We start from the raw sequence: 20281 nt of genomic DNA, 5'->3' as shown, positions 1-20281 counted from the left end.
ATGCCGGTGGCGTTCCGGCAGAGCTCCTGTTTTCTTATATATCGTAGTTATACTGGGACTCTAACGGCATTCACCGGGGCGTTGCCGTAGCTCTGCCGGGGTCTGTATGGGCCCCGGTGGAGCTACGGTGCCGTCCCGGTTGTTCCCGGTGCCGCGCCGGTCCTTCCCGGTGACTCCCGGAGGTATTTAACATTTTAATACTTTCCCGGTGGAGCCCCTGTTTTCCCCGGTTCATCCCGGTCGTCCCCGATGGAACCCCGGTTCATCCCGGTAGAGCCCCGGTAGATCCCGGATCACGCAAAGGGGCTCCGCCGGCATCATAGTGAGACTGGGCCTTTACCCTGATAAAGAACGGTGTACAGATTGTGTACGTTGTCTCACGTAGAACTTTTCGCGCTCGATTTGCGCGCTCGATCTGCGCAGTGAAATCTCATATCCGATAACTTCGTATATTTCCGAGAATGATCATGAATATTTGTTGTTGTTTTTTTTTTCATTTTCTTTTTTCTTGAATGTCTCGTTAACGCAAAATAAAATAACAATATCTTTAAATATGTTTATAAATACCAAATGTAATGTCTTCCAAAAATGTATCAGAAAAAAATCTTCTTACTGTCTCCGTAGACACTCGTATCTTTTCGGCCTAGACCGTCAAGTGAGGAACTTATTCTCGCATGAATATGCAAACAATAATACAAACTATGTCGAAGCCAATGCTAAGCAATTTTGCTTCAATGATATTTTTACACGTTTTATGACACTGTCATGTTATATAGTGATGTTCTGTATTTACAAGGCGGGTTATTGAGATCTGCGAAGAACTTCATTGATTGCGCATGAATTACCGCCAAGTGGTAAATCGGACTTTTGGGAATTCATTCATTCGTGGGTTTTGGCAGCCAGCCAATTCTGACTGTCTCAGAAATGTGTATCGTTACTATGGCCTTAGGGCTTCGCCCCAGGCCAAAATGCAAGTGACACCAGTGATGACGTAAGAAAAATCCAACATGTGTTTGCGATTGGTGAGCTTTCTTTGCTTAAAGCGTATTTTAGCAACACAAAACGAAGATACGTATGTATACTCCTCAGATTTGGAAATAACTGCACAATAATAAACTGTATTAATAATTACCTAATATAGTGTAATGAAAGGGTCGAATGTATGGCAGTGGTAATTAAAACTAGTATTCAGTACTCGTCAAAGACAAGCCTAAATATTTATGTCCAAGACAAGCCTTAATATTAATGTAATCAAACAAAGTTACCAATATAATAATAGCGAAATAAATATTTTAAGAACGGTTTTGTGAACTTCGAAAACAATGTAAGAGCACACGTATCCAGTCGATGCGAACCACACACTTCTACCTGAGCCGCAAATGACGAAAAAGTCCATCGTATCAAAGGTCTACGTACAGTAAACTGCACACAATCACGTAGTTGTGTATAATTATTTTGCAAACGTTTTTAAATGTACAATCACGTTGTCATTTACAATATCCTTCTTATCCTTAAACCGGCTATACAAACTAGTTGCAATCTAGTATATCATTGTGTGACAAACGGCTCTTCAAAGTTGAATCAATGTATAGAAAGTCAGAAGCACATGTAAAATGTCGATGTTTATCCGAAACGGGCAATAAAACACGTTGCTATCTAGTTATAATACGTGTCTTGTTCTGTGAAAGCTGGTTATAATGCATGTGCGTAAAGTGTCGTCCCAGATTAGCCTGTGTAGTCCGCACAGGCTAATCAGAGACGACACTTTCCGCTTAAACTTGATTTTCGGTAAGAAGGGATTTCCTTCAAACTAAAAATACCATAAAAGCGGAAAGTGTCGTCCCTGATTAGCCTGTGTGGACTGCACAGGCTAATCTGGGACGGCACTTTACGCATATGCATTAAGCCCAGTTTTCTCAGAACAAGACAATATAGCGTAAGTCGGCTCTTCAAAATGGAATCCATGTATTGATATCCGACATACAGTCACTTCATATTGATATCCGACAGACAGTCACTTTGCCTAAAACGGGCTATATAAACACGTCATCCAGAGTATCATCGTGTGACAGGCGACTCTCCATTGTTGAATCCATGTATGGAATGTCCGAATTCATAGTGTCGCTTTTGTGCAACATTTTGCCCGTGACCGGATCCAGCGTTACGTTCTCGTACTTGGCGTTGGATGAAGACGTTCGCGTTTTGCGCCTGTTCGGTTTCTTCGGAGCGCGGTTAGATTTGGAGACGTCAGCTGCGTTTTGTGCGTTCACGCAAGGACTCCCTTCTGGGCTGTACCTGAAAGCATGGACAGCAACTCTAAATGCCTCTTATGTGACCTTTGTACGATGTAACCTAGTTTGAATGTTTTCTTGATTATATCTAGGCTTTGTTTAGACCTGGATCACGTAAAGTAAAAAATGGGTGATCATGTCAACTAATGTGAGCGCTTCAGGGACATCATTACCCACTCCTTTTCAGTTTAAATTCACTTAATTGTTCAAAATGCATATTAAATATGAAAACAAGCATCAATAAAACAAGTATATAATATATATTATTGTTTTATTCCTGGCACAAATTACATCTGAATGTCCAAAACATTAGCAATGATAGCATAGCCGGTTATTTGCGAACCTTTACCTGCTTCTTATATTTGCAATATTTAAATAAAGAGAGATAAGTCTCCAATAGAAAATAACAATCCATTTCTAGCGTGTCTGATTGATTGACCTTTTGCGATTTTTCACTTAACGTTTGACCTTTTGAAAAAAATATTTGACGCAAAAAAATCTCCGCACAGGATTTGACTGGTTCGTATCAAAGCCTGCAGCAATTGCACACCACACGATGATGGTCGGTTCTCATATATAAAGTATTGTTATTGCATATGATTATAGGTATTTAATTTGTGTTATACTTTAAAGAGTGTACACGAACGCTATGTTTAAAAACTTATGTAAGACAACAGTGAATTTTCGATTAAAGGATACAGTAGCCAGATTAACCCATTTATGTCTAGCGTCTAGAAAAAAAGGCATAATACGGCGTCTCATCCGGATCTGCGCTGTTTGCTTAAAGGAATTTCTATAAGAAATATTCTAAATATAGAAATAAATATACTAGACACCCCTAATTTTGGAAATAAGTTGATCCAATTTAGAAGAATGAGAGAGTCCACTAAGCATAAATGGGTTAAAATCCTTCAATATTTGGAATGAAGTGTCTATCGTTTTAAACGGAAAGTTCCATTTGACTTGGAATTCGAAGCAAAATTCGGGGTTATCATTGTTTTGCAATGCCCACAGGGGGTGAGGGCATGATTCATTGCAATAACATTATGTATGAGAGTTGTTTTGCCATTTTTTATGAAATGACGAGTACATGTCACTTAATTGCATCTTCTATTCAACTAAAATATTATGCTTGCCTGGGTCTGTTTCATACATAACAAGAGTTGTTTTTCTGTTATTTAAAATTGTGGAGGAAGTATATTTATGTATATCACTAGCATTTTCCGTCTAACAATTTTCACTAATGCGTACATTATAACATTTAATCTTAAAAACAGTCCTTCGGTTAAAACGGTATTCGAAGTCAAGAAAATTAAAGAAGAAAAAAAAACTTGAATTATTTAAATCGTAAGCCAAGTTACAATATTCTGTAGTCGTCTGCATAATTTTGTAGAAAAGCATACGGAGTCTTTAACATATACATGTGAAAAGATGACATAAAGTATTTTGACTCTTTATGTATATTTGTATTGATCACGGAACTCTACGACAATCATGCATCTTAAAGAATATATCGCTCCATTGGTGCAAAAAGTACCATGTGCCTTCTAATTTTAATGTCACGTGGTACCCTTTTGCACCAAGGGGGCGATATGTTGGTTTTAGTCAGTAAAGCATCCCGAATATGGCACGCACTTGAGTGGCTACCATTCATATGCGAGTTTAGCGTAGAGCTTGCAGACAATTTTACCTGATTTATTTGCAAACTTTATTACCGTAATTCCAGGTTGAGTTTTGCTATCTTTTTGCTAATTTCGATCATGATCGCAAATACACTTTAATGTATATAGCGAAATGGTAACAAAAGATTTCTTAAGAAATGTGCTTTAAGAGTGGGCAATACCTTGTGTATAGTAAAAAAGTTAACATACAGGTTTTATCGACCTTCTTATCATATGCTTTTTGGTGATTTTAGTGAAAACAAAACTTTGTATTTACCTTACCTCCCCGTGACGAAAACATTAAGAGAGCTGTAATTTTGATTTTTTGTCAATATTAAATCAATGTGTATTAAATTAAAATAAATTTTCTGTTTTATTGTTTTTTTTTGTTATTATTGTTTGTGAATAACACGGCATATTGTGATGGTAATATTATTGTCAGATATGCTACCTGGATGTGTCAAACTCGAACTCTGCCGTACTGTCAATGACTCCACGATTGGACGCGAAACTGAAACCCCGAATAAACAGCTGTCGGCCGCTAGCGCGTCTGTTGCCCGTATAGGTGAACGCTCTGGAGAAAGTAAGAATGTGTCATGTGTTTTTCTCTATCTGCAAATCACTAACTATTGTATGCATGCCCTTCACAATTTTATCATAACATGCAACGTTTTTAAATAATGTTGTATTTTATAGTATAAACGTTATTCATATATATTTCCCTGAGGAAGCTTTCTAAATGAAAGAAAACTTTTATGTTTTCTAACTATCAGAACAAAATATTAACTATTTTCACACAAAATGATATCATGTATTATGTCATATCACACATTATGTATAACAATATTACATAAAGTATGGCTTTGTTGAAGAGAGTAATGGCCATGCTTATTATTAGCTCATGAACACGTATATCATATGACGTAATCGATCAGAACAAAATGTATTGTTTAGGTTGACAGACAGTGCTTAAGTATCACATATGCGGTTAACCTTACCTTCGTTTATAGCAGATGACAGTCACTAAAATAATCAGGCATAACAGCACCCCACCGCCCAGACTGATTCCTATGTACATGGGCACTAAAACAACAAAATACACGTGTTGTTTGTCAATATAGGACACACGGCATGTTGCAAACTATGTCCATTAAAACAATCATGCGTTTAATTTATTTGTAATACGCAGATGGTCTTTTTTCCTTATGAACTGTTCTCTTTTCGGCCCGATGACGTCGGACTTAGAGATTTTCTATATTACATGTATACGCCTAAAACCTATGTATGTGTGACCCAACTGTTGCCTTGTGTTCGTATTATATGTAAGACGCCCATGATAAACAGAAACTAAAACAGGGCCGGATTAAGCTGTTTTGGGGCCCAAGGCTGCACATGTTTTGAGGGCCCCCTTTCCTCTGGTCCCCTTCTGTATATTGAAAATCAACTACAACTACAAAGATCAGATAATTTGTTTGTGTACATAGTTGTAAGTTACATTATATATATAGCAAAACAAGTTAAACAATGTATAACAATATTATTAACTGAACTTAATAAACATGCTACACGTGACAGATTCCAGCCTATAATTCTCTTCAACGACACTTCTGCTGGCCAAAGTCATCGATCAGCTGTGTGAAGTCTAGTTCTCGGAGACATTGGCATTCAATAGACAATAACCCCGATGCTGTCATCCTTTCCGTATTCATGGTATTCATAAGATAGTTTTTCACGCGTGATAATGTAGAAAATGACCTCCCACTTTGACAGGTATTAACTGGCATTGTTAAGCATATTCGTACAGCGATGATAACGTGTTGAAAGTTTGTCTGTAGTTGACCTCCATCTAACTTCTTCAGATCATTCATGTGGGTGATGGTTCTGTCTTGGTCCGCTTCCATTGTGTCACACCGGTCTTACTGACCTGTGTGAATGCGCGCTAAGCATTGTGGGAAACGGACTTTTTTCCATCATGGCGTTGGTAAACATAATAAACACGGAAGTGAAAACTGGTAATTAATTATTATCAAAAACAGGCCCCATCAAACCGGGCCAGCTGTAATATATATGTGGATGCAGTTTGTGCTTCAAAAGGAGCCACTTTTCATGTCAGTCTATTGTTTGTAAGAACCCCTAAACACGAAATTAGACTAACTAAACACGTTGCAATACTGTATCTTCGAAATAGTAAATAAATCTAAATCATAAATAAATATTTATAATTAAATACCTGCTGAAATTTGAAAACGTAAACGCTTTAAAATAAACGCTGTGAACATTACAAGGAATTGTACATGTAGGCCTACTGTGTGAGAGGATTAATCAGGGATAAAATAAAATGGAGTTCGAAGGATCTAACATTTTGAGGAGGACATCATGGTATCTTGGACATTTGGCACTTTCATATATTTATTTAGTAGATACTGAAAATGCTGAATGTGCTTATTGCAACATCAAAGACGAGCAGGTGAGATTTTTTACAGCTTTATTTTATTTGACATAATATTGTATGTTTTCCATTAAATTTATATGCCAGTGTTTTTATCACCATTTTGGGAATGGGGCTGGGTCCCTTTAAAGGGGCCTTTTCACAGATTTTGGCATTTTTTAACTTATTCATTAAATGCTTTATATTGATAAATGTAAACATTGGATCGTAAAAGCTCCAGTAAAAAATCAAGAATAAAATTAAAAAAAGGAAAAGAACATTGCCCGGAGCAGGTTTCGAACCAGTGACCCCTGGAGTCCTGCCAGAGTCCTGAAGTAAAAACGCTTTAGCCTACTGAGCTATTCCTCCGAGTATATATACTTGACGTATTTTATACCTTATATAAGCAATCTTCGTAGTTTCACAAAATTTAACGACAAAAACAGAACTCTCCAAATTATTCAATCGTTTCGCGTTGCAACGCTTTATAATTTTTAGGTTTTAAAATCGTCAAAAGATGCATATAATGGCTATATTAGACCATGGTAAATGTTCAGTATTACTGTTTCCTCACAAATATCATAACTAAAACGAAAATGTGCGAATCTGAAACAATTTTTTTCAATTTTGTCAATTTACCAAAGCGTGAAAAGATCCCTTTAAATTGGAAAATAACGTGTTCTTTTGAGTTAATTTGGGAGATTAATATTGTTGCTTTTATGATCAAAAATACTTTGAAATTGATAATAATAGTGATTTTAATAAGATATATTTTAAGGTTCAACTTATTTAGCTTGACTTTGAGATAATTTACATGTTTATATAATTATTAAAATATTATTTTTGTGTGGAAACCTTCCATTGGGAATTTATAGATCCCATTTGCGAAAAATATATGCTCTTGTTTATATATAATTTAAAAAATGTATTAATAACCAGAATAGTTGATGCATGTATAAATTAAAAGATACAGACATGAACAATGTGTTTTAATTTTTAATAAATATGCTTTGATTGCGTATATGCAAAACAATGAAGTCCATAAATTGTTTACTGATTTTTAAAATGTTGAATGTGACACCTCACGTACCACTCTGTTTATGTACCAACTCTTTATGTACCACTATCTGACACTTTATGTACCATATTTATAATATATAGAGATAACTTATTTAATATGAATGTGTGTTATTGATGTAATGTATTTTGTGTGATATTATTTATGAATTTAGACTTATATATTGGCCATAGATTTTATTTTATGTCAGATTGTCTAAGTGTCACTGAGTGTCTTATTGTAATTTATTAGCCCAAGTACATGTAGTACTTAATAAATGATTTATTAGTCTTACCTGAAATTGAAGTAAATTATAAAAATTCATTTGTCTCTTATCTTATCCTGACTAAGGATTATAAAGTCTAAAATGTTTGTATTATATTGTAAAATTGAAATGTGATACTTTGAAGAGAAGAGAGAATGACCTTATAATAAATGTTCAAACTGTAAAAAAAAAATTATTTTTATCTTTAGACTTTAATCATGTTTAGAGAATGACCTTGATTCATTAGGACTGCAATGAATGAATGGACAATAACACCTATATTTTATGAAGGTGGTATGTAAAGTTTCAAAGTACAGGTAGTACATAAAAGGTCTGGTACATGTACATAAGGTGTTTCACCCAAAAATGTTCATGGTATCAGTGTTTCAATAATGTAGTGTTTCTTATTATGTATTGCTTAGGTTGTTTTGTTTCAAATTTCAAATTTGCATTTATTTTAAAGCATTTTCAGTCATTTTGTGAATTCCATGTTTTTTGTAATAAGGTGAATTATGCACATGGCGTCAAATATTAATTCATGGTCGCTGTGGTGTATTATCCGTGTATAGAATGTTGTCCGCTGGGCGTGGGTTCGATCCATACTCTGGGAGAGTTCTCATTATCGTCTCCATGGACAACAAGAACTGGTGTACCAAGAAGTAGTAGTAGAAGTAGTAGTAGAAGTGGTTGTGGTGGTGGTGGTAGTAGTAGTAGTTGTAGTAGTAGTAGTTGTAGTAGTAGTAGTAGTAGTAGTAGTAGTAGTAGTAGTAGTAGTAGTAGTAGACTAGTAGCAGTAGAAATTAAATCAGTAGTAGTAGTAGTTGTAGTTGTTGTTCTTGTTGTAGTAGTAGATAATTAATTAATTAGTTGTAGTAGTAGTAGTAAGAGTTGTAATGGTTGTGTTTGTATTTGTATTGTATTCTGATCATACAACACAATGATGCTGCTGCTAACGATGGTGATAATGAATATGATAATGCTGCTGCTGATTGTGATGATCATTATATGATGGGACTTCGGTATTATAAGATGTTCAAACACAAAACCTGTTGGATAATAAAACTTCTCATTTTATGACAAAAGAGCTAGATTGTAGAGTAAAAAATAAGTATAAAATTCCCTAATAGAAAAGCTACCATTTAAGGACCATGTGGGCTTCATCAAAAGCAATGCATGAAACAGTTATATCTCTTTCAAATGCACTCAATATTGCTGTTCCAATTGATATGCTCAAAAATGCTTCTGGATGGGTATACATCAAAGAGTACTTACCTTCAATTATTTCTTCTAAAGACACAATAACAACACTGTCGCCCTTAGCAGGAATTCCGGACGCCCCGCCCCCCTAAGATGTTCCCTCCCCAGACATTTCCCCCCATTTTAGTTTTAGTGCTTACATCCCCCCACCCCACAATAAATTTATAATGGTTTGGTTGAATTATAATCTTGTTTTATTATCAATGTGATTATTTTGCTTATGTAATCTTATGTAATTAACTTTTTATAGGGTTGTTTGTTTGTTGTTTTCTTTGGATTACCGGTAATCATTCATTATTTTTGTTTAACTGTTTAAGGAGTGCATGTAAATTATTAGTAAGTGCATGTTGGTGTACTAGAGGAATACTAGAGGAATACATGGGAAATATTCTTAAAATCTTACACATGTTGTTTTTAATATAATTAAATAGGATCAATTGATAAATTAATTCAGTTTGAGTAAACTTGGGCTGGGTTGTGGAACTATAGTAATTTGTTGTTTTTAATCCAATTAAATAGGGTACTAAGTACCTGTCAAAAAAAATATGCATTCATACGCATATAATCCAATTATTGGATGTCACTGATATTTTCAATTTTACTAGTAGCTTATGAAGACTAATTAAAACAGAATTGGACTTTCCTTGCAAAGTATTTCATTATCAATAATATAATTAGCTAATGTAATCAAATGTATTGATATTTAATAATATAATAATATGATTAGCTAATGTAATAAAACTAGGGCAGGTAGATAGGAAGGATTTTTTTGGAAAATCTACAGTGTTGTCAGTGTAAAATATTTGTAAAGCTTCTTCAACTTCAGTTTTATATTTTATGACCTGCAACATATTCTATGCTACTTTATTTTACTATGGTAAGTCATTAAAGTGTTATTTATTTTCAACTTTGTAATGTGCTAATCTCATATAATGAATTACTACCCCATTTAAAGATGACACCTAATCTAAATTCATTAATTCAATAGTTATAATTGTTTTATTGTAACATACTATTCCACTAAAATGACCATCATAGAACATCAATGCTGTGCTTTTACTTAATTTTTCATTGATCTCAATTATTTGAAGAAAAAAATCTATTAGGCACTTATAAAAAAATATATAATTAGGGTGTCAAAATTTAACAAACTGAGCAAGTCAATTTGAACTTCTCTTGCAATGCAAATGGAGCCACTTGAAATATCAAATTGTTCCCATACTAGTCGGCAATATAGCTATGACATTGTGTCTATTCAAAACATGCATCAGACACACCTTCTGAAACTTTTTAAGCGGTTTTGAAAACGCTATTTCATTGCAAACTTTCGTCAATAAAGGATACATGTTGTTATACAACCGAAAGTGAAAGTACAGTTTAAAAAAAGTGAATAAAGAGCGAAATTGTTGAAAACTAACGAAAATTTTAATTGATACTAACATAAGACCGTAATACTGAACAAAATAGTACTTAACTTTTAAATCATAACACGAATGTTTACTTATAAAGCAAATTCTTCATTCATCCGCGGACTTTTTTGTGTCGTAGTCATAAATGCCTCCAAATGGAGGTGTGTGATGCGTCTAAGTATAGAGGTGATAATAACGTAGTGACGTCACTATCTATGCATAGAATGGGTCCGCTTCTAAGAATGGATAGTAAGTTGATTCCTTTTCCTAGTTCCTTATTCGAATAAGGAATAAGGAACTGTTCCTTATTCCTTTATCACCCGTAGCAAATGTGTTATTGGGTTTAGAAAATATAATGCAAGCATTTCTTAAGTTAATCAAAACAAAATAAATCGAATACATTTACTTTATGTATAACGTTACATATTCAGGTTTCTTCTTCGCGCTTGCATAGGATTTCGTGTTTAAACCGAACCGATATATTTTAATTCGAATACTAACTTCACATCAACAAAACCTAAAGCATCTTCTATTATTTTACATGTATGTGATATAAAGGGCAATCTGATACATTTGAACATGGAGATGGCTTTGAGTTGAACGATCTCGTCAACAAAAGACGCCTTAATGTCATCTGGATAAGACTCCACTAGATGCGTTGCACATTTACGTAGATCATGCAAGGTGAGAGACTCAAACTTTGTCATGAAATCAAATAGTTTGTCAAGGCCAGAATATTACCTCAACCTCTTGCGAAGTTCTACAATAAGACAATCAACTATGCTATAGAAAGTGTGGAAAAAAACGATAGCAAACTTCTGTATATTGAACCTGTTTTTCGTGTCTGTGATTCGAGTTGTATAATTTTCAGAAACAGTGAGATATCCTTGTGGCTCGTGTCAGTAATCCGATAAGTCAGTGAAATACCCTATAGGTTAGTGTGGTAATCTGTCCGTAGACTTATCGAGAAATGGTGTGTGAAAAAAATAATTGACAGGTTATAAACATATGCGGTAAATTGAGCTTTAAAGGGATCTTTTCACGCTTTGGTAAATTGACAAAATTGAAAAAAGTTGTTTCAGATTCGCAAATTTTCGTTTTAGTTATGATATTTATGAGGAAACAGTAATACTGAAAATTTACCATGGTCTAATATAGCCATTATATGCATCTTTTGACGATTTTAAAACCTAAAAATTATAAAGCGTTGCAACGCGAAACGATTGAATAATTTGGAGAGTTCTGTTTTTGTCGTTAAATTTTGTGAAACTACGAAGATTGCTTATATAAGGTATAAAATACGTCCAGTATGTGTACTCGGCGGAATAGCTCAGTAGGCTAAGGCGTTTTTACTTCAGGACTCTGGCAGGACTCCAGGGGTCACTGGTTCGAAACCTGGATTGGGCAATGTTCTTTTCCTTTTTTAAACTTTATTCTTGATTTTTTACTGGAGCTGTTACGATCCAATGTTTACATTTATCGATATAAAGCATTTAATGAATAAATTAAAAAATGCCAAAATCTGTGAAAAGGCCCCTTTAAAACCGTGACACGGTGTAAACAACATAAAGAAGCCAGTGATTGGCTCCGCTACTATTGGATATACATCACAAGCCCGACAACACAAAGACGCAATGTTGTGCTACATATCTTAAGAGCCACCCCCCCCCCCCCCCCCCACTGGTGTATCCATATAGCATAATAATTCAAAGCGAACTAAACGGCCAAGATGTTGTCATGACCATACGGGCAAATCGTATAATAAACAGAGAGACTAATGGTTCTGAATAGATATACAACATAGAAAGAAAATTGAAAGCATAATAAATCAAAGCGAACAAAACGGTAAAAATAGGATATACATCGGGAAACTGGTAAAATCACACAGAAATTTTCTACTGCAATCCCGATAGAGTCGTTAAATGGCGTAATAAAGAAAGAACACACATTGGCAAACTGGCCTGCCGTTGGAGCCCCTTAAAAATCGGGACCAAGGCTGCAGCCTTGTTAGCCTAGTGCTTTATCCGGCCCTGAACTAAAACACGCATTAGATGGATGTATTCTAACGACACCCACTCAATTGTTGATTGGCTATCCTGTTTTCTGACGACACCCACTCAATTGTTGATTGGCTATCCTGTATTCTGACGACACCCACTCTTTTGAAGTTTGTCATTAACTGCTTTATATTGATAGATGAAAACATTGGATCTAAAAAGCTCCAGTAAAATATCAAGAATAAAATTAAAAAAGGGAAACAAAAGTAGCCCGCAGCAGGGCTCGAACCAGTGACCCCCGGAGTCCTGGAGTAAAAACCAATTCGACCGCTCGGCCATCCTGCCAAGTATCTATAAGGCACGTATTTTATACGTTATTTGAGAAATCTTCGTGGTTTCACAAAATTAAACGACAACAACAGAACTCTCCAAATTATTCAATCGTTTCGCGTTGCAACGCTTTATAATTTTGAGGTTTTTTAATCGTCAAAAGATGCATATGATGGATATGTTAGAGCATGGTAAATTTTCAGTATTACTGTTTCCTCGCAAATATCATAATTACAACGAGCATTTGCGAATCTGAATCATTTTTTTTATTTTGTCAATTACCCCAAACGTCAAAAGGCCCCTTTAAACGAGTCAGCAATTTATATCCTTATATGCAGATGTATACCGTTGATATGGTTGATGCCATACGTTTGCCTCTGTATAGTAAAGGTTCCAGGGTCGACACAGACGCACAGTGAAGGCTACTTTAAAGGGGCCTTTTCACAGATTTTGACATGTTTTGAAGTTTGTCATTAAATGCTTTATATTGATAGATGTAAACATTGGATCTAAAAAGCTCCAGTAAAATATCAAGAATAAAATTAAAAAAGGGAACAAAAGTAGCCCGCAGCAGGGCTCAAACCAGTGACCCCGGAGTTTTGGAGTAAAAACCAATTAGACTGCTCGGCCATGCTGCCAAGTATCTATAAGACACGTATTTTATACTTTTTATAAGCAATCTTAAGCGGGTTTTAAATCGTCAAAAGATGCATATAATGGCTATATGAGACCATGGTAAATGTTCAGTATTACTGTTTTCTCACATATATCATAACTAAAACGAAAATTTGCGAATTTGAAACAACTTTTTTCAATTTTGTCAATTTACCAAAAGGTGAAAAGATCCCTTTAAACAGTTCAAAGCGGTAAACCTCAGGTATAGCTGGTACAGGCATTAAGGCTCATTGTCGACCTGAAATGGCTTGAAGTCACCCGGGGGTGAATAGAAGCTGATTCATGTCACCCTGGGGTGACTTCATGCCGATTCTAGTCACCCGGTCGGCTTAAAGTCGCCCTAAGGTGACATGAATCGGCTTGAAGTCACCCTAGGGTGACAAGAATCGGCTTCTAGTTACCCCGGACGACTTCAAGCCATTTCAGGTCGACAATGACCCAATGAGCGGCATTAAGTACATGTATATTCGATATTCATTCCATTAATGTCGTCTGTTGAAATAAGCTTGTGACGTCTGAGGGGTCTCATCTTGTGACAACAGAATCCACATCCCCCACCCCACACCCAATAGAAGATGCATTATCATAATGGATTTATGGCAAGCGGTTCGACGCATAATCCCAAGAAACTAGGTTTCTCATGAGAACCTAGGTTCTCAGAATGAGAACCTAGGTTCTCATGAGAACCTAGGTTTTCAAATGAGAACCTAGGTTCTCATGAGAACCTAGGTTTTCAAATGAGAACCTAGGTTCTTTTGAAAACCTAGGATACCAAACGAGAACTTAAGTTCTCAGAATGAGAACCTAGGTTCTCATGAGAACCTAGGTTCTCATGAGAACCTAAGTTCTATGTGTCTATGAGAACCTAGGTTCTCATGAAAAACCTAGTTTCTCATGAGAACCTAGGTTCTCAAGCGTAAACCAAGGTTTTCAAATGAGAACCTAGGTTCTCATGAGAAACCTAGGTTTTCATGAGAACCTAGGTTTTCATGAGAACCTAGGTTCTCATGAGAAACCTGGTTTCTTGGGATTTCATAAACCTTGGTTTATGGCAAGCGGTTCGACGCATAATCCCAAGAAACTAGGTTTCTCATGAGAACCTAGGTTCTCAGAATGAGAACCTAGGTTCTCAGAATGAGAACCTAGGTTCTCATGAGAACCTAGGTTTTCAAATGAGAACCTAGGTTCTCATGAGAACCTAGGTTTTCAAATGAGAACCTAGGTTCTTTTGAAAACCTAGGATACCAAACGAGAACTTAAGTTCTCAGAATGAGAACCTAGGTTCTCATGAGAACCTAGGTTCTCATGAGAACCTAAGTTCTATGTGTCTGTGAGAACCTAGGTTCTCATGAAAAACCTAGTTTCTCATGAGAACCTAGGTTCTCAAGCGTAAACCAAGGTTTTCAAATGAGAACCTAGGTTCTCATGAGAAACCTAGGTTCTCATGAGAACCTAGGTTTTCATGAGAACCTAGGTTCTCATGAGAAACCTGGTTTCTTGGGATTTCATAAACCTTGGTTCTCATGAGAACCTAAGTTCTCATGAGAACCTAGGTTCTCGTGAGAAACCTGGTTTCTTGGGATTTCAATAACCTAGGTTCTCATGAGAACCTAGGTTCTCTGAGAACCTAGGTTCTCAGAGAACCTAGGTTTTCAGAGAACCTAGGTTCTCCGAGAAACCTAGTTTCTTGGGATTATGCGTCGAACCGCGTGCCATAATTAACCTCCAGTTGTCTCCCATTGCTTGGTACACGCTGGCGGCATATGTGTAAAATGAATAGAAATAGGCGTGAAACCGTGAATGTTTCTCCCCAAGAGCATTTTCTGAACAATGTTCAGACAATGCTCAGTAATATTCTACGAAACTTATCTGTTGAATATTTGTGACAACAGGCATTAGCCGTCGGTGACCTCTTCTTGTTCATGTTTCCGTGCATGGGTGTTCTTGAGGAATGAAATTAGTAAAGTAATCGGTCGACATTGGTCTGAACACGTTAATAAAAAATTGAACTGTTTATGAAATACATCTTTAATTGTAAATATTATTTTGAGACTAAAAATTCAGATCAATCGTTACATAATACATTGTTACAGCATTGAATGAGTTTCAAATATTCAGTTCCCTTGTTCGGGCCTCAAACGACTGTACGGCACAGTTTTCTATTTTAAGTATGTCTGTGACCTACATGTAGGAAGCAATCATTATGGTATAAAGTTTTATCTCTATTGATTATGTGTAATAATGTATTATTCAATCGTAAGATATCGGCAACATTGCAAGAAAAACTTATGCGCTAAAGACTTTGCAAACATATTTCAATAACTTGAGATATCTGCAAAAATAAAGTTCTTAACGGCGTGTTTTCATTCTGTCCAGCCCGTGTGTAATCATATGTGAACCCCATTGATCCTGCGCCCTGAATAATGTGTCCCGTATTCCAAACGAGCAAGTTTACGCCGTTCGACGCGTAATTCTGAAAACCTAGGGATCTGAAAACCTAGGTTCTCAGAGAACCTAGGTTCTCATGGAACCTAGGTTCTCTGAGAACCTAGGTTCTAGAGAACCTAGGTTCTCAGAGAACCTAGGTTTTCAGAGAACCTAGGTTCTCAGAGAACCTAGGTTTTCAAAGAACCTAGGTTCTCATGAGAACCTAGGTTCTATGAGAACCTTGGTTCTCATAATGAGAACCTAGGTTCTCAAGAGAACCTAGGTTCTCTGAAAACCTAGGTTCTCAGAGAACCTAGGTTCTCAGAGAACCTATGGTTCCCAAATGAAAACCACGGATATGGCAAGCAGTTAGACGCATAGTCCCAAGAAACTAGGTTTCTCATGAGAACCTAGGTTCTCATTCTGAGAACCTAGGTTCTCATGAAAACCTAGGTTTTCAAATGAGAACCTAGGTTCTCATGAGAACCTAGGTTTTCCAATAAGAACCTAGGTTCTCATGAAAACCTAGGTTCTCATTTGAAAACTTGGGTTCTTGACGCCATGTGCAATCTTCAAGCGAGAACCTAGGTTCTCATTCTGAGAACCTAGGTTCTCATTTTGAGAACCTAGGTTCTCATGAGAAACCTAGTTTCTTGGGATTATGCGTCGAACCGCTTGCCATATTGGTTCTCATGAGAACCTAGGTTCTCATGAGAACCTAGGTTCTCGTGAGAAACCTGGTTTCTTGGGATTTCAATAACCTAGGTTCTCATGAGAACCTAGGTTCTCTGAGAACCTAGGTTCTCAGAGAACCTAGGTTTTCAGAGAACCTAGGTTCTCTGAGAAACCTAGTTTCTTGGGATTATGCGTCGAACCGTATGGCAAGCGGTTCGACGCATAATCCCAAGAAACTAGGTTTCTCATGAGAACCTAGGTTCTCAGAATGAGAACCTAGGTTCTCGCTTGAAGATTGCACATGGCGTCAAGAACCCAAGTTTTCAAATGAGAACCTAGGTTTTCATGAGAACCTAGGTTCTCATTTGAAAACCTAGGTTCTCACGAGAACCTAGGTTCTCATTTGAAAACCTAGGTTTTCATGAGAACCCAGGTTCTCAGAATGAGAACCTAGGTTCTCATGAAAAACCTAGTTTCTTGGGATTATGCGTCGAACTGCTTGCCATATCCGTGGTTTTCATTTGGGAACCATAGGTTCTCATTATGAGAACCAAGGTTCTCATAGAACCCAGGTTCTCATGAGAACCTAGGTTCTTTGAAAACCTAGGTTCTCTGAGAACCTAGGTTCTCTGAAAACCTAGGTTCTCTGAAAACCTAGGTTCTCACAGAACCTAGGTTTTCAGAATTACGCGTCGGACGGCGTAAACTTGCTCGTTTGGAATACGGGACACATATTATTCAGGGCGCAGGATCAATGGGGTTCACATATGATTACACACGGGCTGGACAGAATGAAAACACGCCGTTAAGAACTTTATTTTTGCAGATATCTCAAGTTATTGAAATATGTTTGCAAAGTCTTTAGCGCATAAGTTTTTCTTGCAGTGTTGCCGATATCTTACGATTGAATAATACATTATTACACATAATCAATAGAGATAAAACTTGTATTTTATACCATAATGATTGCTTCCTACATGTAGGTCACAGACATACTTAAAATAGAAAACTGTACCGTACAGTCGTTTGAGGCCCGAACAAGGGAATTGAATATTTGAAACTCATTTAATGCTGTAACAATGTATTATGTAACGATTGATCTGAATTTTTAGTCTCAAAATAATATTTAAAATTAAAGATGTATTACATAAACAGTTCAATTTTTTATTAACGTGTTCAGACCAATGTCGACCGATTACTTTACTAATTTCATTCCTAAATAACAACCATGCACGGAAACATGAACAAGAGGCGGTCACTGACGGATAATGCCTGTGGTCACAAATATTCAACAGATAAGTTTCGTAGAATATTACTGAGCATTGTCTGAACATTGTTCAGAAAATGCTCTTGGGGAGAAACATTAACGGTTTCACGCCTATTTCTATTCATTTTACACATATGCCGCCAGCGTGTACCAAGCAATGGGAGACAACTGGAGGATAATTATGGCAAGCGGTTCGACGCCTAATCCCAAGAAACTAGGTTTCTCATGAGAACCTAGGTTTATGAAATCCCAAGAAACCAGGTTTCTCACGAGAACCTAGGTTCTCATGAGAACCAAGGTTTATGAAATCCCAAGAAACCAGGTTTCTCACGAGAACCTAGGTTCTCATGACAACCTAGGTTCTCATGAGAACCAAGGTTTATGAAATCCCAAGAAACCAGGTTTCTCATGAGAACCTAGGTTCTCATTTGAAAACCTTGGTTTACGCTTGAGAACCTAGGTTTTCATGAGAAACTAGCTAGGTTTTAAATGAGAACCTAGGTTCTCATAGACACATAGAACTTAGGTTCTCATGAGAACATAGATTTTCATGAGAACCTAGGTTCTCATTCTGAGAACTTTAGTTCTCGTTTGGTATCCTAGGTTTTCACAAGAACCTAGGTTCTCATTTGAAAACCTAGGTTCTTATGAGAACCTAGGTTCTCATTTGAAAACCTAGGTTCTCATGAGAACCTAGGTTCTCATTCTGAGAACCTAGGTTCTCATGAGAAACCTAGTTTCTTGGGATTATGCGTCGAACCGCTTGCCATACCACATCCTATTGTGTATACATGTATGTATACCACAAAGAGCTCTATACTTACGTTCAGAATGCAAACTGCTGGAAGAGTCCGCACTGAGCGGGGTACTGGACTGAGTTCCTGAAATACACAGTGTGTAGCATTAGACTGATATTTGGAGTATTGCCTAAGTGATAAAGAAATCATATAAGTGTATGGCCATAATATATTACTAGTATTTACCATCGGCGAATTACGTTAAGGCTATATCCTGTATTACACAAATCTGTTTTCTATGCCTATTGGTTAAAATCTGTAAGGAATCGATAGCTTAATGGAGGGACAGAAAATCTTATCAAATACTACGTAGAAAATAATTGTTTTTATGTTTGGAATATCCAATACATTGCTCAATTGTTAAGTGCATATTCCAAATAACAAACTTACCATACCTCCATAAATTCACCATCTCGAAGATGGAACATAACTTTCCGGTTTAAGAGACATGGATATTACAATAAAACCAAATGACAAATACATATCAGTTCTTAAAGGAAAATGGACGATTCAACATTCATTGATAACATGGCAAAGTCCAAGTAACTAAAACAATATGAAACGGGCGCGGCGTCACTTACGATATCCGGATAAGCTGTCCAGGGAGGGGCGGACAAAAGTGCTCCCGCGATTTTGCTTTCTCGGGTGAGCTTATATTCGCGAGATTATTGTCCTTCATACGTCAATGTTATTAAATAAATGGAGCAATTAAATAACTCAAGTTAATATTTTCTAGTGAAATGCGCATTCCAATACGTCCAAATGTATTTCAAATAGTATATGGGTACATGGTAAAACATAAATAGATGTATCAAATCTTTAACGCAATACCGTTGGACAAGATAGAGAAACGACAATTCAAGAATTATATTAAATTAATTTACAATTTATGTTAAAAAAAGGATATATAAAATATATGCATACATTTTATATAATTTATATGTTATAACGTACACGAATGTTTAAAAGCAAGGCACTAGTCATTACTATTCTGGAATATGAATGTTTCTTTTTCAAATATGTCGATACTGACCAGTTGCAGAAGTTTGAATAACACTCGAACTCTGTGACGTCATGATAAATAATTATGTCGTCTGTTATTGGGACGCTTTGGCTCACTGAACACCAAACTGATTTCTCACGCAATACAAAATTCATTTTATATTCACAATTCTCGTACCCATTTTAAATACTTTTTTCCAATTCAGTTATTAAACCTTCAAATAAAGACAAAGATTATAATAACACCCAGCAATGTTCCATGAAGGTTTGAGTGTAAACAACGCTTTATATGGTGTGTGTTTTTTCACTGCAGTTTATTAAACTACATGACAGCCCAAACGGTTTGACGATTTAGTTTAAAAAAAAGGAATCCTTCAGTAAGCAGTTTTAAATATCCATGTCTACATATATGTATCTGCATTTAATTTCTGAAACTAAACACTGCATCCTTATACTGTACATCGAAAGAAAAAATTGTTTCCTTGAGTATTTGCCTGTTCACAACCAACAACCGTTCAGTGTTACCGGTATGTATGGCACATTCTCTTTTGTGTACCATATATATCACAATAAGCATTTAGTTCATATTGATCACACAAACGTTATAATATTTCTCTTATGAGAACTACAAAACTGATTAGCTATACAACTGTATTTTCAACACGTTTTACAAAACATTTGGAATTATTTCAAATGCTTATATTATATGTTACTTTATTGCTATCGATTTCAACATGCATATA

The 20281-nt window shown here is 36.1% G+C and overlaps 1 protein-coding gene across 5 annotated transcripts; it reads right to left on the bottom strand.

Annotated features, from left to right (window-relative positions):
• Positions 1–1121: 1121 nt before the first annotated feature.
• Positions 1122–20187, bottom strand: LOC127859985 (uncharacterized). Of its 5 annotated transcripts, none has more exons than XM_052397662.1 (6): positions 19570–20187; positions 18927–19082; positions 18564–18620; positions 4951–5035; positions 4404–4526; positions 1122–2295 (listed from the first exon to the last, which is right to left on the bottom strand). In XM_052397662.1, the coding sequence occupies exons 2-6, from the start codon at positions 18946–18948 to the stop codon at positions 2034–2036; spliced, it is 549 nt and encodes a 182-aa protein (XP_052253622.1). In that variant the 5' UTR covers positions 18949–19082; positions 19570–20187; the 3' UTR covers positions 1122–2033. The 5 variants fall into 5 exon arrangements, with proteins under 5 accessions (XP_052253622.1, XP_052253623.1, XP_052253624.1 ...); XM_052397663.1 differs by having other exon boundaries at positions 18927–19026; XM_052397664.1 differs by having other exon boundaries at positions 18927–18966.
• Between the last annotated feature and the right edge of the window lie 94 nt (positions 20188–20281).

The sequence above is a fragment of the Dreissena polymorpha genome, chromosome 15, assembly GCF_020536995.1.
Source record: "Dreissena polymorpha isolate Duluth1 chromosome 15, UMN_Dpol_1.0, whole genome shotgun sequence".
In the NCBI taxonomy this organism is placed as follows: domain Eukaryota; kingdom Metazoa; phylum Mollusca; class Bivalvia; order Myida; family Dreissenidae; genus Dreissena; species Dreissena polymorpha.
This window is presented reverse-complemented; position numbering and strand designations above follow the sequence as displayed.